Source organism: Fringilla coelebs (genome assembly GCF_963513975.1).
Source record: "Fringilla coelebs genome assembly, chromosome: 1".
NCBI classification, from domain to species: domain Eukaryota; kingdom Metazoa; phylum Chordata; class Aves; order Passeriformes; family Fringillidae; genus Fringilla; species Fringilla coelebs.
The window spans coordinates 134,036,030-134,055,046 of record NC_140028.1 but is presented as its reverse complement, the minus strand read 5'-3'; the positions used below and the strand labels follow the sequence as shown (position 1 = coordinate 134,055,046).

The 19,017-nt window shown below is 37.9% G+C and overlaps 1 protein-coding gene across 1 annotated transcript in view; it reads right to left on the bottom strand.

Annotated features, from left to right (window-relative positions):
• Window positions 1-19,017, bottom strand: part of PLXDC2 (plexin domain containing 2) — a 247,175-nt gene that overhangs the window by 116,560 nt on the left and 111,598 nt on the right. Inside the window, exon 2 of the mRNA XM_084214132.1 lies at window positions 15,998-16,209. Within this exon, the coding sequence (XP_084070258.1) occupies window positions 15,998-16,209 (212 nt within the window). The remainder of the gene's footprint in view (window positions 1-15,997; window positions 16,210-19,017) is intronic.

Below are 19,017 nucleotides of genomic sequence, written 5' to 3'. Positions count from 1 at the left end.
TTCCTAAGGAATAAAGCGGTCCTGGCAATCCGTTTTGCAGAACCAAAAGATTCTTTCTATTTAAATGAGACAACAACAATGGGCCCCTGCACACATACAGCTAAAACAGCTTCCTCAAAACTATTTGTACTTTTATTCAATCACATGTAATGCTGGCTACTCTCTTGTGGTATCTCTGCCTATCACATCAGTAAAATACAGCCAAAAGTGACTTCTGAATTGTTTCAGACTTTTGTTAGAAATTTTTTTTTAGATTTCTGAGCACTATTAATCCCCACCAGCTAAAAGCAGCCCAAGAGGGAGAACAGAGGTGACAGCTTGGATAGGACTTGAGCTAGCTCTGCATTACAGGTGATGGAAAACCTCTTCTCAACAGCACGTTTTTGGGCCCTGAGAAGGAGCAAGAGAGATGCATGGTCACACTCTGCATTACCTGGGCAGGAGAAGCATGTGTGTATGGTGTTGCAACTGATTTTCCTCATTTATTCACATTTTCCTTAGGCAGACACTGACTGAGACAGGGGCAGGTGGCAAGGACACATGGAGAATATTCCTAGCATAAAAGCCATAGCCATTAGCACAGGAGATGAGACAGTACAAGAGAGGATCACCTATCCTGAGATGGGGTCCTAGTGAGAAGATTAAGGCCAGGGGAAATGGGGATAGAGCCACTATGCATGCTGCTGCCACATAGCTCATTCTAATAGAATACTGTAAATACAATGCTATGATTTACAGGTTTATAGGATCTGATAATCAAAGAATCCTGAGGAATACTTAACTTGAGCTGGCCTCTCAAAACATGAAAGCTCTAATTTCAGTAGATAAGGTACATGTGGATTACAACATAGTCTAACAGGGGCTGCTGCATAGGAAGCTCTATTGCTCTGAGGTGCTCAGAATTACCAATTTCATAAACACTTTGCATCAAGGATAAACTCTCTGCTGTTCAATTTCTTAACAAAAGTTTTTGTTCTGTACTAATCTACTGAGGAAACATGCAATTTAGAGGAGTGTTTTTTCAGTTACTTGCTGCTTTCATAGTGACAAAGCTGCAATCTGCTGGGTTTTCTTTTTCTTTTTTTTAAATGTCTGATATGGGACAAACTAAGGGAATATACATATATATATATAGCAATATGGGCACAGCATACATAGTTGATCTCAACCACCAGCTTGTGAATATCACTGTTGATGACAAAAACCCTAGCAAAATCCATTTTGAACAGCTAATAGAATGACTAATGAATGAGAGGAAACCAAACTAATGGAAGAGTAGATTCTGTACCTGAGTGCTTTGGTATTAAAAATGTCGTCTCACACTATATTCTCCAAGAAGAGGCTACATGAGTATTCTGCAGAGTCCTGAAAGCCTATTGTGTGTGTGTGCAGTAGTCCTCACACTCAGGTTTTCAATAGGACCAGTATGGAAGTCACTTTGCCCAGAATCTTACAGATTTACATCCAGAGGCTGTTATGGTAAACATTAAATGCTGTCATCGGCTGGGATGAAACAAAAGATTTATCTCACATCTCTCCCCCCTATGCAGACGCAAGGCTTTACGCAGCTCTGTAACAACTTAAGTTCACAGGTTTTAAACTGTGCTTTTCTGAGCTCCTGACAGCACCTATAATGGAGAGTCACACATGCTGTCAGAGATTCTGCAAGAGAAGGATGCCATAAAACTGTTATTAATCCAAAAAGCCATTTAGTCTTTGCAGCTTAGTGAAAAGTCAATGTGGAGTCACTGCCTTTTCCATGATATTCAGCTGCTTTTGAAAGGAAGCTTCCCTCTTGGGGACTGCTATAAAACTGTCAGCCTATTTAGGGGTCATTACAGCAGGCTTATAAAACCCTTTGGACTGTCTTGTCATACGAGATGAGCTTCAAAAGAGCAAAAATCTCTGCAATGCCTTACTTAAGAAAGGAAAAAAGCCAAATCACCAGTCACTCAAAACCCAATTACAGTAGGGAAATATTTATTATGCAGTTTTGTTCTTGATTTGCTGGAGCAGAAGCCTGAGAAATGACATTCTGAAGATGCATCTTTATTAACTGCTCCACACAGCATCCTCTCCACTAAAAGAAAATTAAAAAAAAAACCATTTCAATACAATGCCCAAAAAATGTCTAGCAGAAATTTTATTTTGGTGTAATTATGACACAAGTTTTATAGTCTCATTTTTATATGTATAAATGACTGAAGGGTTCATGCCACCAAAACTGTAAAAAAGACTTTTTGTAAACATGCAAACCTATCTGCCAGGACCAGACTATAGAGCATTAGTGGTTATGACACCACATCTGTTACCAGCTCCATACTTGGGAGCTTATGACTCCAGATAATACTATAAATAACTATATTTTTGTCAAGCTAGCTTTTAAAGATTTAGTATTTTAGTCTTTTAAAGATCCACTTCCTGTGTGGAGTATGACAAACTGTGTTTCTGAGCATATGTACTTTGACCTACTTACAGCCACACTTGGGCAATATTTTTCCTCCCCCTAAATATGTAAGTTCAGTTTAGTATTATACACCCTCTTCTTTTTTTCATCCAGGTATTAGAGTAACTTTAAACTCTCTGTAGTCTTTGTATTCTGCCAATGTATATTCAAATGCCAGGAGATGTAATCCATCCTTATTTCCTGCTCTTTGGCACTTCTCTATTGGAAGAGATGAGAGGAAAACAGCAACAAAGACCCAGCCAAGAGCCCTGAGGCCTCACATGAGGAGGGAAAATGGCAAACTTAAATTGGTATGGAAAGTGTTAGAGATCTGAAGCATGAAGTTGACAGTAGCAGGAATAGTTTGTAATTGATCAGGGCTTTCCATAGGACAGTGCAGGAAGCTGTCTCTATGCTCACTGGTATGGGATGCAGTTCCTGAGCTGTTGATATTGTGTTTCAGGGATCCATCAGGGTTTTGAGCCAAAATTGTAGAGCAATCAGTAGTAGGAACATGTATGATCAATACAAAGTTGATACAGGCAGGAGCATGGGTTAATTAATGCACTAGCATTTTACCTGTAGGGATAAAGCTTATTCTGAAGCTTTTAAAGGTGTCCCCCATACATCTCACTCATCACCAGTCTTTGCCAAAGTCATGCTGTTGATTCCAGCTGTGTGCTGGTGAGCATATAGACAGACCATGCCCATTAGAGAACCTGAGCAACAAAGGACAAACTGCATCGCCATGGCTTCCCTGGGGAACAGTGGTTTAAACAGATTGCAAACAAACCAGTAATTTATTTAGCCACAGAACTTTCCAGTTTAGCTCTCATGCACAACACACATGAAGATTTAGTTACTAAAACATGGGACTGGCTGAATTCTGCAATCAATATGCAAAATTTCAAAATCACCGTTCATGGCTTATGGAGAAAGACACTGATTATGAAAGTGGTTAGAAATTTCTATTGCTCTTTTGTTTGGGAAAAGTATGCATTTTGCTTTATTCACATGTCTTTTTCTGTATACATCTGTAAGAGCATTTCAGTCTGGATTGGGTACACAAGAATATTGAAAAAAATGCTATGTACAGTTTTACCAAACTGCTATTACCAGCCACATTTCTTAAGGACTTGTAGGACTTGTCACAGAAATGCTTATTTATCAGATCTTGCAGTCACGCTCAATAAAATAAATAAATCCCTTGAGAACTCTTGTGCCACAGCTCTAAGACATCATATTTAATTGAGATGCTTGATGAGTTACATGTTGTCTAGACAGGCGTGTCCAAGTTGCTGCCTTTGCCTGACATCAGGCTCCAAACAAGATTTCTACAGAATATGCACTGTTTTTTTTAAGAGGAATACTCTGTGTACTTCACAATTACCCAGAAAAGATCAGGATGCTAAATAATATCTTCCCTCTGTTGTCTCTGAAAAGTACTTCCTTCAAAATAACCTAGAGTGCTGTTGAACCAATATACTCAAATATTTCAAAATTATACTAACACATTGTTTTGGTTTTCATTACTAACACATTGGTTTTGGTTATTTTTTCTTTTGTCTAAATCTACATTGCTCTTCCAGAGTAGATTGATCCAAAGTGGAATGTTGCATAAACTCGTATTTCCTTTTTTGTCTTTCATCTAAACACAGGACACTAAGAAGATAAATCACAAGGCACTACAGAGTTACTTTTGACTTGAAAGGTGTCTTTTTGGCAATTTCAAGCAACGGAAGGGATGCAAGACATCTAAGCACTGAAAACCAGTGAAAGACGAAGACGAGATTTTACTTGTGTTTCAAATCAATATTTTTTTACTGGTATGGGGTTGGTGGCAGGACAAGTAAGATAGGGAGATGGGAAAAGAAAGGAGGAATCACAAACCTTTGGACCTTGATACAATTTATTGGTATATCTTAAAAAAAAAAAAAAAAGCCACCCCCTATATTTTTTTCCCTTCAGACTCAGATAAAAAATAGGTAGATGAGCAGCATGTTGTTTGGTGTGTAGGTTGGATACTTCAGTGCAGCTGTCTACCTAGGAGCTGGGTTTGTAAGCACTCATTATCAGAACCACAGATCTGTTAACGCTGTCAGTGAAGATTTGCCAGCTCCTTCAGCTCCACTTTAGAACAATCCAAATAGACACTTTAACTGCACTGCCTGTACTGACCATGGATGAGATCTAATTACTAAGCACTGGAGGAACCCAGGCCATCTGAAAATTGCAGATATCATTCAGGACCTGCAGCTGACCTTTATCCTACAGGAACAGCAGCGGACCATTCAGTATAACCACAGCCTAAAATTATATCAGACATCTATAGCTAGGCACTTTTCAAGTTAAATTTCCACCAACTTTGATCACAGAATAGTTTGTATTGGAAGAGACCTTACAGATCATCTTTTTCCAATTCCCCAGCCATGAGCAGGGACGCTTTCCACTAGACCAGGTTGCTCAGAGCCTATCCAACCTGGCCTTGAAATCTTCCTGGGATGAGTCATCCAAATTGCTCTGGACAACCTATTCAACCTACCATCCTCATGGCAAAGACTTTTTTGCTTATATCTCATCTAAAGCTACCTTCTTGAAGCCATTACCCCTTCTCCTATCACTACATGCCCTGGTAAAACTTGCACATTCCTTGTCTATGTCACATACATCCAGACTTAGGTTACCAAACTGAAGAGCTGAATTTCACTTCCAATATCAATATTAGCTACAACTAAAAAAGAAAATCATTATCTGTACAGATTACAGTGTCTTTTAGCAATCACAGTCACCTAGTATTCCATATGTTCATTATTGGAGCAGTATACAGATGTGTACTACACTTTATTGAATGTTTATATTAGAAACAAAACCTCTGCAGTGTATTTAAGAAATTACCTTGATTTCCAAGGTGATGGAATAATATGCCTGATATAATATAAGAAAAAGCAACATTGTATACACTGCTAGAGACTAAATGATCAAATCAAAATTCTATTTCCAGGTTTATTGAAAAAAAAAATTCTCAGGAATGAATTGTAATTTCTTTTAACTTCATAGCCAGTAATTTTAACTCAACAAAGAGTTGGGGGGTTTGTCTTCTAGACAAATAAGGACACTGGGGGCACTAGCTTATGGCTATGGAATGAAGATGTTCCAAACACCCTCACCAAACTATATACCCAAAGTTAAACCCTCAAAATGAGCACCCACCAAGTTGTTGAACTATGTAAGCCAGATCTAAGCAGTAGCACTTTGGAGCCAGATTATGTCTGTTCAAGCACTGCAAGACACTTTTCATACACCAGAAGAGAGGCATCCATACTTTGCCTGGAGCAGGAAGAACCTGAGAAACAGCTTGCTTTGTTATCTGTACTGGAGCAGAAAACCAATGAGAGATCTTGGCACTTTATCCCTCAAGACATTTACTGCTCCACCTAGACGAGATCAGACAGATAGGATTTCCATCTGCAATTTCTCCCTCTTCCTACTTTTGTTGCTAAGGTTACGGAAAGAATGCTCGGAAAATGATGCTTTATTTAAAAATTGTAGTAGGAAATTGTGAAGAATTATGCAGCTTACGACAAATGCATGAAGCAAACCTCCAGTAGCCATGTCACATCTCTCTAAATTTTGTTAACTGTTGGGCCATGTTTGCTATTCTTTTTTTTGGTTTTTTTCCCCCTCATTTTTCACACTGCAATTTGCTGCACACTCTCCAAGATCCCCTATTGCCAATTTTGTTTTCCAGAAATAAGTATACTGTTTCTTTACTGATGGTCTGTGAACACTTAGACATGAGGCACATGAATGCATGCCAGTGTTACAGAAGAAAGAAAAAAACCAAATAAATCCCTGGTATTTCCATTAGTTATTTCTGTTCTGTGTATGAAATATTAAAGCTCCTAGAAGTGTTTCATCAGCATTTTCTTCAGCAGTTGAAAACATTTAACTGGCACTTTTGGAAGAACAAATGCACATTTTACAAATGGAACTTTCTTGCCTCTGCTTCCCGTCTTGATATGAATTTTGAGCATTGGCCCCATTTATTATTCTCTTTACAAAATCTGTATGAGGATCACAATGAGGATAGATCATTGACTTTGGCATAAATACAAAATTTACAGAGAGTCACAGGAAGTGTCTGACCAAATCTGAAACAATGGACCCATCTGTTTACATGCCATGTTGTTACTGTTTTGGGATAACAGATAATTGACTTTCCCATATTAAAGAAACATGAAAGATTTGGAGAGACACTGAGTAATCCATCAATGTCAGCAGAATTCCTACAGCTTTGAAAATCTATCCCTGAAGACTGGTACTATCCAAACTGGAATTGTGTGGCTCAGTGTGACAACTTTTTACTTAAATTCCTCTGTATAAACAACTTGGTAATGTATTCACCCTCACTCCCTGGCCCAACCAACTATGCACAATTTGCTGAGTGCTGTTAAATTAGCTAAGGCTGTCTGCTTTGCATGGGTAGAAATGAACATAATCTTCTTTTTGCGTGACCAAATTGATACAAGTCTCCTCTCTTGAGGACACTCCAGGTGAACGTGGTGAAAAGCATCAGAAAGAAATGTGTGGGAGAGACCTTCCCATCCTTCACAGCCACACTAATATTCAGCTTCACAAGTTGAATCTATTTTCAGCAAACCCCTGCAAGCAAGTGCTGAGGCATGTATGACTGAAATAATTAATTCAGAAAGTACAAGGTCTGTTGATTCTGCTCATAGCTCTTTTCAGTTGCGAGTTCCACCATTCTGGAATATGCTTTAGGAAGCTGGAGAAGAAGGATATAGAAAAGTAAAATATTGATGTGGCATTCACATTTTCTCACTATCATTATCTTATTATCATTAAGAAAATTCAAAGGCAGATGCTGTTAAATTCTGAATTTCCTGTCTCCTTCCTTGCTATAAAGATTCCTTCTCCTCAATGTGTTAAATTAAATGCCTTTTGTGCCAATCTAGCTAAGCATGGGGAAATGAACTCAGGATTACAATGGAGTTATCTTATTTAGGAATGGGGAAACTAGTTTTTAATTTCTTTCCTTCCCTGTCCTCTCCTCCCAAGCTTAAAGGAAATAGAGAATGAATCTTTCCTCCAGCCTTTTCCCTTTTCAGCTATACCCGAGTTATTAGCAGAACCATCACTTCTTGAGCTTAGATTGAGAATATTGGAAATGTTGACAGGCTTATTGCTACAACACTTTTTAGAGAGTTGGCAGTGCATTCAGTGCAGCTGAACATTGCAGCAAGACCCAGTAAAAGTGTTAAGATGACCCTGATATAAGTAAGCAATCAGTATATTCAAAAGAAAAAGATATATGAGGCATCTGCCTAGTTTACCATTTTGAAACAGAAAGCCTGGAAAAAAAACAAGACAGTGACATTTCAGTCTGCTGGCTGGCTAGAAAGGGTGACATCCTGTAAAAAACTCAGCAGAAAATAGTGAGTAAATTAATGATTATTCCAGATTCTGTTTCTATTTGCAGGTGACATACTTTTTGGTGTAATTTAGCAATAGCATAAAATTAGGAATTTCATGTATGATCTGTGTTGCTTTTCAGACTAATTAATGTTGTGGCTCTTCTTTATAGTGATTAAAAATTATCAACAAAATACAAAATTTAGCAGTAACTTCCAGACATTTTAGTTTGTCTTAGGATGTCACATGAAGAGAAAGTTCAAAAAATTTCCCTAAGATCACATGAAAAGGAAACATAATTTTCCTTTGAGTCAGTTTAAAAAGTGAATTTTGTGAAAATAAATTACATTCTCCATCTCCAAAATAACAAGCTAACTTTCTAAAAGAAATTCTTGAAAATTGTGAATAAAACCATTTTAAAATAACAGTCTCAAACTTTGCAAAAAAAAAAAAATACAGCAAGAAAATTCTATACAACTTAGCCTTCAGTTACTATATCAGCTACATAATTTTAAACAAAATTTTATCTCTCCTACAACAAAAAAAAATGATATCTAAACATTCTACTAAATGGAAAACAAAAGATATATCCACAATGGTTTCAGTGCAGCAGCACTGTTTCAGCATATCCCAAGATCCTTCCTCCAATACATCCTTCATCTCCACTGCAACTTTCAAGCTCCCAAATATGAAAATAATAACATGATATTTAACTTAATCTAGTAGGTGGATACCAAAAAAAGCACAGGAACAGCTGGACTCTCTTAAGTCAAACATCTTCTTATGGTCCTCAGAACTGACTGGGAAAGACAATTGGACTCAATGATACTTGTGGGTGCCCTCCAACTCAGGATATTCTATGGTTCTCTCTGTGTGATGCTCAGTAAGCATAGGGGACCCAGAGCAAACAATGGCAATTCCCCATTTTCCCTAGGCTCCAGTAATCTGCTCTTCAGAAACTCCCTTTGTGTTTAATAACCAGTGACAAATTTGTATTCCAAGAATTTGCTTCGTTCAGTAAATTTTGACATCCACAACATTCAGAGCCAAGGACCTTCAGAGCTTTTGCAGTTTCATGATGTGCAGTGGAAAGGAATCATATGGGACATTTTTTAACCTTCTAGAACATTATGGAAACACCAGAGATGTGAGCAGGACATGATCCAACAGAGACTTCTGAACTTAAGCCACATTGGCTTAAAGGCTGCAGGACATCTGTGTTAGAGGTACAACTGACATGGCCCAAGGCAGCACAAGACAGGGCCTGAAGTGGCTGAAAATCATATCCAATGCCACCTTCAACTGTAAAACCACGTATTTTAGTCACAGTTGTTTCAGCCCTGGAAGTTCCAAATCTATACACTAGGTAACTGAAGTCTGATCAAAAATTGTGAAAAATATTTGCAGGCCTAGTGGAAGAGCCCAGATTTTTCCTCCTTCTCTTGAATGAGTCATACACCAGAAATCACACATACACCAAAAATCACATGATGTAGTAATTATTAAATGTGAACAAGAAATAATTATACATCCCTAAAAGTGAAAATAAGAGTGAATATAGCTTTTGTTATGATAATAATTTTGCAGGTAGACCTGAAAAGCTTCAGCCATGTAATTAAATAAAGTGTATTTCTTGACTTAGAACTTCAAATTAACCTTAACCAAAATGTAATATTTCCCTAATTTCAGTAAAGAGCTAAATATTATTTGAACTCAATAATATTGTCTAGAATCTGTTCCTAAAATGAAGCCACATCAGAAAGTAGGTATCAAAAATAAAATGGATTGTTGCTTCAGGTTTTCAGTTAGTTCCCCCCCCCCACAACTTTTGTAAACACAAATTTCATAACAGAAGTATTGTTCTTTTGCTCTCTAAAGAAACAGCCAATTCTTGTTCTGCAAAGCTTCATTCCTCCTCACTTATATGTTAAATGCTTCAACTGAAAGCTAAAATCTGGTTAAACCTTTATACTGAATATGCGTTACTTTGATATTTCATAATCTGCGTTAACATGTGACTATGCACTCAAAGAATTCTGCCCTAGTGGTGGAGGGATCAATAGCATCCCTGATATGAAACTAAAAGGCTGTACAAGAAATGTTGCCCATGGAATTAACTTGCACTGTTGAGGATCACTGACAAAGGAAGGAAGATAGAAATACTATTTAAGAGAAATATTTGAACTATAAATTTAAAAGGTAAATAAGCAGGTAACTTTACACAGGCAATTGAAGGCTCTAAAAATTGCAAGTCAGAAAACAGGTTTTCGAAGTAAAGGGGGACACTCTTAGCTTAGGATGAGGAAAAAGAACAGAAGTACTCATTAGACTGTGATAATAAGAATTTTTTTTCTGAAATACAGAATATGGTTGTCAGTACCTTGGGGGGATGGACCATGGTTTCAGAATACAGTGTTATTAACACTGCTCTTTCTAAGTCCTTCAAATGCAACTGGCATTAAAGCATTGGGATGGGAAGAAAAAAAAAAAGCAGGAACAAACCAGAGGCAGGCTTGGCCAAACTGACAGCTCACTACAAGACTATAATACTCTTTAGTTTTAAGGTTCTCTTTCGCATGGACAAGTTTTTCTACTTTTAATACAGTGCATTAGGGAAGTAATCGCAGAATTGCCTTATCATTTGTCCAGCTGAGGGAAATTTAATCTCAACCATTTATTTTCTTCCTTGCTCAGACTTGCAGTGGGGACACAGCAATGGGCATGCTGACACTGCTGTCAGTAGCTGAGAGTAATTGCTCTCAAATCCCAAGGGCTGTAAAACTCAATCCCTTCTTGTTGTTTTTGCCAGTCAGAATCAGACATCTTCACTTCCATGAGTGACTGGGACTGATAAGGGAGAAGTGCTCTTTTGGGCAGAAACTCTGGATCAGAATGCAAAATCCAGCAAAAGGCTGCTTTTTTATCAGTAGGAAACCCACAAGTGTTGTTTCAATAGGGGCAAGATGCTTTTCAGGTATAAACTACAGGTGCTGCTAAAATTTACATTTCAAACAACAGCTAGAGAAGGTAAAGAAAGGACAAAAAAAAACCCAAAGGGTGACTTTAGTTGGCAACAGCTGTATTTTAGTTAAAAGCAATACACAGCAGGAGATATCAGTGACATCCACAGGAATAAATTAATTACTTCAATAGAGAAAAAAAAATTGCACTGAAATAGCCTCAATTTTCTATGCTTGCAAGTAGTATGTTAGGTGGGGTGGGGAAAATAAGATGCAGTTGAGTTTGGTTTGATTTAGCATGCTGGTCTTTGCTCAGAACTGAATCTTCTGTCATACAGCAGCAATCATTCTTTCTGTTCTAAGACTTTATATGAAAAATTATGTTTTTCCTCACATTTTTGCTGGTGCAAAGCAATAAAACTTTACTGCACTCAGCTCAAGCTTGACTATGATTTAATCTATTATTTTATTGCTGGATTTATTTTTGGTATTTGAAGTTTGTGAAAGACTATTGTTTTGATGTAGTATCTCTATACAGCGGCAACAAATTCAAAAGTGATTCACATGATCTAAAGTTATTCTGCAAAGTTTTTCACCTTCTGCTCAAGCCAATGTGAGCTATATATCAGACACTTCTCCAGTTCAATTTCTCTGTATTTTTCTCGCCAGTGTTTTACCCTGCACTGGTGTGACTGTAGTCACAAGGAAGATCGGTGATAAAGAGACTAAAACTCTACACACATAGGGAGATCCTGTTCTGAATGGAACTACACATAGCCAAAAAACATAGGAAATCACTTGAAAAATTATGCACATTTTGCAACATTTGTGCAATGAATAATTGTATATTAATGCATTAGTTGCGTATCATTGAATTATTAAGCCTTTTCCAGTTCTCAGTAGCCAGACCTGCATTAGCAAGTACTATGAAAAAACAGAAATGCATTTGTGGATCCTTTAGTGGTGAATACTGGCGAGCCAGCATCCATAGGAGATTAATTTCAGAGATCAACTTCTTTCTCAGTAATGCAAAAAATGAACAGGCAGAAAGAACCTCTGATATCCACCTTCATTATCTGTATGGCCACAGGCCTTTGGGGATTAACAGAACAACTGGTCACATCATAACCATGAAGCTGAGTCTATTTTAACAATATTAATACTTAATAAAAGTGAGTGATTATGGAGCATACTTTTATTTTACAATAATATATGAAGAAACATAGTATATTTATCTTATTTTTCTCCTTGCTTGAAAGAAGACATGCCAAACTACACATATTCAGGAAGATGTATTTTCACAATCACTGCTTTTACAAGGGCTTACAGTGTTTGCAGCAACAAATTCCACCTGACACGTTGCATTTCCTAAGCTCTATTTATCATAAGTAAAAGGCACTTCTAAATGTCCTGAGCCCAATAAACAAAAGCAGTAGATTACATAACAAGCAAAAACCCAAAACAACCCTGACCCTCAAAACAGGAGAGAAGAGTCTTAAGATAGATGGGAGGAAAAAAAAAGGTAAGGTAGTCTTGAAATCATGATATAGTGAAACCCCAGAAATTTGAGAAGCAAAATTTCTGGAAAGAAGAAATCTGACAGTCCCAAAGTTATTCCAGGCTGAAGGCTTTATTGTTTGGCTTTGTGACCCTTGGGAAGAAATATGGCTTAGCCATGGATGCTCCTATCTTCAGTGGAGACCTGAAACTCCCATTTGCCATGAAGACAAGAAGACAGATTTTTGCAGCGCATCACCAGAACCCTGTATTTTGGGACTGCCCCTTACAGTTGGTTTAGACGGCTAACAGCATATTGCTTTACCTGTCCAAGGCTATCTGCTTTGGGAATTTTTCTCAGACTGTAATATTTGCACCCATCTGTATAAGATTTTACTCTTTTTATGTCACTATTTTATGCCTCTTCAGAGCTTTCTCTCTCTCTCTCTCTCTTTAGCTATTTGATATAATAGGTACGAAAACATAGTAAGTCTCTTATAGAATATGACCCTCCTCTGCCTTTGAGCTCTAGAGCACCATTTGCAAATAAAGCAAATGGGACTAAGCTCCATCCTTGGGAGGCTTTTTGGATTTGCAACATTATAGTCTCTAATTGGCACACCATAATAATCTTTCTAAAGCAGGAGGAGTACTTTCAAGATAGTAGTACTGCTTTAAGAGTGTTATATATTAATTTTACCCTATAATTTTTAGTTAGCTATCAGGGTTCCTATCTGACATGCAGCAAAAACTTCTGTATGCCCTTTGCTTTTCTTTTGGCAACATCCATCCTTGTGGGTTTGTGCCACCACAACATTCCTATTCTCCAGCAACACAAGGGGACTTAGAGGTCTTATCATCTTCCTCCCCAAGCCCTGCTTTTTTCTGAAGGCCCAGCACATCAAATGGTTATAACCACTGCTTCTTCTAGTCTCTGTAATTTACTTCAAGACCAGTTCAAGAGAACAGCTGACCTTAAAAAAGGCACATGAATGTGTATATCATTTTGTATCAGTCCTTTCCTGAATCACAGTGCCAAACAAATGCAGGAGACAAAACAGATGTGAAGAGAGACACCAGGGCTCCCTACACTGCTCCATTTTTTGGACCAGAGAGGCTGCACCCTAAAGAGAATCTCACCATTATCATCTTTCCCAGGCACAGGAGGAGGTCCACCCTGGCTACTGGAAAGGTGGGATGAACCAATCTACAATGCACTTGCATGAAGAGCTTTAGAAGATCTGCACTTCATACTCCCACTCAAGCTGATGTTAAAATAACCTCTGGATCAGGGCTGATGGCTGCTCCAGTGAAGTTACAGAACAATTCCAGTAACTCCAATGGGAAAAAATTAATCAAAAGTGTCATTATCTTAAAATAAACAGCAATCCAGTGGAACTAAGCTTTGCTCCACACAGGTTTGATTTTATCACTTTTTACCTTATGACTGTATGGATTGATAACTCAAGTTATATTTAATTTTAAACAGTGTCTAGAAATTTCTGCCTATGGCCTTCCCTTTTTTCCTTGGCTGTTTTGGTTTCTGTGGGGTATTTTTGTGGGTTTTGTTTGTTTGTTTGTTTTATTTTTGTTTTGGTTTTGTTGTTGTTTTGGGGGTTTTGTTTTGGTTTGGGTTTTTTGCAAAAAAAAAAAGAAGGATGGATAGAGGTAAGAGAGAAAGGGTTTGGGTTTATAAAGCTGGAGAGAAAAGAAACTCATCATTATAAAGAAGGACAGCAAATACTATCAAGTGAAAACATGCTCATCACTGTCAGTCTTCATATTAAAGAAGTCTGCATTTGCATGGTAAGCCTACAAAACACTTTAGAGAAGACAGTATCTGTAAAAAACAGCATGTGTGAAGGAGGGATGTCGTCATCCTGTAGCATCACTAAATGTAAGTGGCAGCTAATACTTATTTTCTGGATTTTCTTTAGCAAGCACTGCAATGTGCACAGAACAAGGATTTAAAATAATCAATAAGCTCTCCAGCCCTGCTGATAAGCTGCCAAGCTGCAGAAGACTGCAACATATGGATTCTTCCTCTGTGGATTTCTGTTGTATACTCTACCTCCTCCATAAGGCCAGGCATCAAGGGGCTTTTTGTGAGATGCCTCTGTGTTGTACTGGGGATTTTCAATGGAATCTGATAATGTGTAAAACTACAACTCCGTTATCTTATTGTGCTGAAAAGATCTTAGAAAAAAGAGGTTTGCAACAGAACACAAAACCTGAATTCAATAAACTTTTCAGGTTAAGACACTCTAAAGACATTAATCTGTCAGGAAAGATGTTCCTGGAAAATGTATATCCATTTGCAAGCATTCATTTTTGTTCCCCAAGTCTTGCTATACATAAGTGTTAGAGGGGGACATCTGACCATTTTGCTTCGTAAGAGCTTGGAACCCAACTGAATGGAAACACTGCATAGGGATCTACAGGGAAAGCCATGGAAAGATCAGCTACTAAAACTTCCCTGAACCTGAGACAGCTTGCTCTTTTCCTGCTAAGATAACTAGAAGCAAGACTGATCTGTGTAGTAGCCCAAAATAATTGCTACAAGTATGGGCAGATGGGGATTACACGAGGCAGAAAGGAAGTTAAAAAATCAACATGAAATTCAAAACTACAATTTACCAACCAGTGGCTTTCATGTCAGCACAAGAGTAAATGAAGTCAGTGCTCTGCAAACTGGGAATCTTAAAAACAACGAGCACAAAACACACCTCTCTGAAATCATTTTTTTTTGCTCATGAAGTAGAGATGCCAGTGTCTCTACAGATGGGTTTTATATTGCATTGTGCTTCTTTATTGTGTAAGTAACAACCCAAAAGCTGAAATCTGCATTTTTTTTCTCTGAGAGTGAGCTTCTTGGAATTGAAAAACAACCTATCACTGTTGTTTTGGAAGCAGATTATAATGACTGAAGATGTTAAGTGTGGTTTATTCCAAGTTGTGTTTTATTGAAAAACAGGATGCAGATTTTATTAACAGGAAACCCCAAATTCCATATTTAAAAAAACACCACCACAACAACAACAAAAGAACCAAAGAAAACAGGACAGAGAGCTATCTGGCAGCTAAATAAGAAATTAGAGGTTGAATGACACTATAAAACAGAGGGAGAATGTCCCAAGGCTTCACAAAGATGGACTCAATCCATCTTATTCTTTGGAAGACCAAAAATCAAATAGTATGCAACTTTTTTCAATCACCAACCTGAATTTTCTTCCAATTTTCCATTTCTCTAGGGTCTTTTCCCATTTGTGCCTGGATATCACTCACCAGAAAGATCAGGCAAAATCTTGCAAACTGAGGTGTTTACATCAACTTCAAAAAAGAATTCAATTTTATTCTGTTTTAACACTATTCCCTTTTCCAGTTTTCCAGCAAGAACTGCTAAAACATGGGACTTCCCTTAAGTGTTTTCCATCAAAATAGCAAACATCCTCAAGAAACTATCTTCAAAAGTCATAAAGGACAGGCTCCAGCCTCAGGACAAGAGAAAACTCCAGCTTCCATGTGCTGATAGGTTCACAAAGGCAAAGACCAGAGGTACTGCTCCCCATAAGTGTTTGAATACCCTGAAGGAAATATCCTAATTTTTTACTTACCCCCCAGTCAAAGACAATAAAATTAATTATATGAATTGAATATCTACCTCAATCTGTGTAGTGTTGTCATGTCCCTCTTCAAGCAGCAGGTCTGTGAAACCCCCTGGCTCCAAAGAATCCTGCCCCATGCTGGCTCTGTTGGTGTCCACTGATTTAAGGGACTCTGAGTGCCTTCTCCACCTGTGGCTGCTTACAAATGAATCCACCTCCACATTTTCCTCCACTCGAGGGAAGCTCTGAACAACTTCATAAAACGCACCTGTTTGACAAGAAAAGAGGCAAAACAAAGCAATGTAGTAAGTGAACAGAACACTGGTTTGCTAATCATAATTGAAAATACATTACAAATGAAAAGAAATCATAATTGAAATTGAAAATAATTTTTATAAAGGTTTTGAACACTCCATAAAATAGCCATTTTTATCCCTGATAAAGATTTTATGGCAATGTAAGTGTTTAAAAGAACTATTATGCTTTTACAAAATTCAGGAATTTTGGACTAGGTTTTGTAGATTCATCTAAACATCCTAACTGTTTTATTTTTCTGCTTGTTTTCTGTCTGGGAAAAGCTTTTCCTCTAACATTTTTAACTTTAATACATGTTTGCCCATAGCTGACACTTTTCAAAATAGAATAAGTCTAAAAAAATATTTTCATCACCTAAGAAAATAAATGTAGAAGAGACATAGAAACTCTTGTCCAGACTTAGGTTTTCCTACTGATTTTATGTCGAAAGAGCTTGGAAGCCATGGTGAAAGGCAAATAAACATTATGAAAGATGTGAAATTCTCATAAACAGCTGTTCCAGTTCATAAATAAGTCTGTCCTGCTGTATACGTGATAAACATGAATGATGTGTGAAGTCTGCAGACACCCACTATATCTTCTGCAAGGGGTGAGCAGTTGGGTGGTGTGTTTAACATATTACTTTTGGACATTTTCATGCTCATTTGCAACTTTTTCATAGTAAAACTATCAGCAAAACAAACCTATAAATCTATCAGCAGACGAAGCCATTAATTCTTCAGAAGTTTTCATTTTGCCCAGTCCAAAACCCTATCAAAGTATTTTTCTGTTAATTTTTTTTTTGTTACCATCAAGAGAGAGTGAAGTAAGTTTGCATATTTTGCCCTAAAATCAGATATGCTTTTCATGTTGTCTTTGTGTCTAAAAGGAGAAGTAGAGGGATGCTCTGTGCATTTGATGGGCCAGGAAGAAGGTGACTTGGTCCAAAAACCAGAAAAAACAGACCTCTCAAAAGGAGTGGTAAAGGAAAATGCTGAAAGGATAGACCAGTAAACAATTATGTGCGGAAATACTTCCATTGCTTTTTTAAAACAGAATCTTCTGAACAAAAGATGGTACAACTTCCAAGGTCCTTAATAAGCAACACACGTTGTCAAAGTACAGAAGAGATGGACAAATAGAAAATTAGCTATCAGAGGTTTAAAAAAGTGAGGTTTTCCTGCATCACAGCCGGTACAGGTATAGGAGCCATGGGTATAGAAAAATCTGTCTGACATTGTTCTTGGCAGACAAGAAAGTCTTGCAATACAGAAACAATATCTAATACACTTTAGGCTCTATGTGGTTCCATTTTTCTATCAAACTCTCCCAAATCTACTAAACTCATTTCCTAAGTTATTTGATCAGTTTCAACCAAGCTGAAATTATGTGTGATGAAGGTGCTTGGTCAGCTAGATAAATCAGTATTTAATTGACATGCAAAACAAGCAATCTCAGGCCATATCTTTCCTCAGACCCCAAGGAATCAGACTTCTTTTCTTTTAATAGGTGGCTTTTTGAAGCCTGTTTCCTTGCATTTCTGAAAAGCCTTAGAACATCGACTTTAACAAATTGCTACTGTGCTCCCTATTTTATCAGACAGTCAGCAGCCCGATGCAGAGGGACAGCTCAGCGGGTGAACTAACTTATTCCTCCACATTCCTTATCAAAATTTATTCAAAGCAGCCCTCTCTGCCTCAGCTTGCAGCCTTCACCGTGCTGTTATGGGGATGAGGAAGCTGTGGCACATGGCAAATGCTCAGAGCCAGGGGCAGGCAGGGCTCCCTGCCCGTGCCCGGGGCTGGCTCCAGGCAGGCAGGGTTTGTCCCCTGCTGCCACCGAGCCTGGGGCACCGGGACACCAGGGCCCCTTCTGCAAGGCTGGGGAGCACCACACACCTGCAGACAGGGCGTCCTGGCCACAGCACCTCCGCTGCATCCACACAGCCCTTTCCCTTGCCCTGAAACACCTCTCCTGCCTGGCCTTGGGGGCTCAAAACCCACACTCAGAGAGACCCAAAAAAAGCATTTCACCCCCATTTTGCAGTCCCACTCCAGCCTGCTCTTTTCATGGCTATCACACATGTTTGATGTGTTGAGGCAATCACCTAAAATAGCAAATAGAGCATGTGAAAGTTAGGAAAGGGTTTCAAATTCCATGCACCTCAAGCTGAGACCCATTTGTAGAGAAAATCAATTATACCTTGTTCTCCCACATCCTGAAAAGAAATGAATGAAGTTTCTAGCCTTTAAGGTGTTCTTAACATAAATTGGTTTTTAAAATTATAATAAGATAATGATGGTGAGAAGGAAAGAAGTGTTTTGGGATATTTCCACTGGCTTGGAAATTCTACACAAATTTTTCCATATTTTCTTTTATGGTATAAATTGCATCATGGCATCTGCAAAATTTGGCTTGCCCATTCCCCATTACAGAGATTTTTGATGTCATTAGTGCACAATTTTTACCCCCTTTTAAATTTTTAATTACATTATTTTTCTCTTTGAAACATAGAAAATGTTCCAAAAAAGACACTTTCTGCCATAAACTGATAAACATTTTTTTACAGGTATGAGCTATACTGACATAAGGAAGCTTTAGAATCATCTAACTGTATTCAGAATGCATGATATCCTTCTAAATAGAATAGCAGCAAGAATTAAATGCAGGAGGTGATAACTATAGCGTTTAAAACTCATCTTTGGAGGTTTTTTTCACCATGAAATCTGTAAAACACTGTTATCGATAGACTAGTTAACTCTTCTGGACTGGCAGTGTGAGG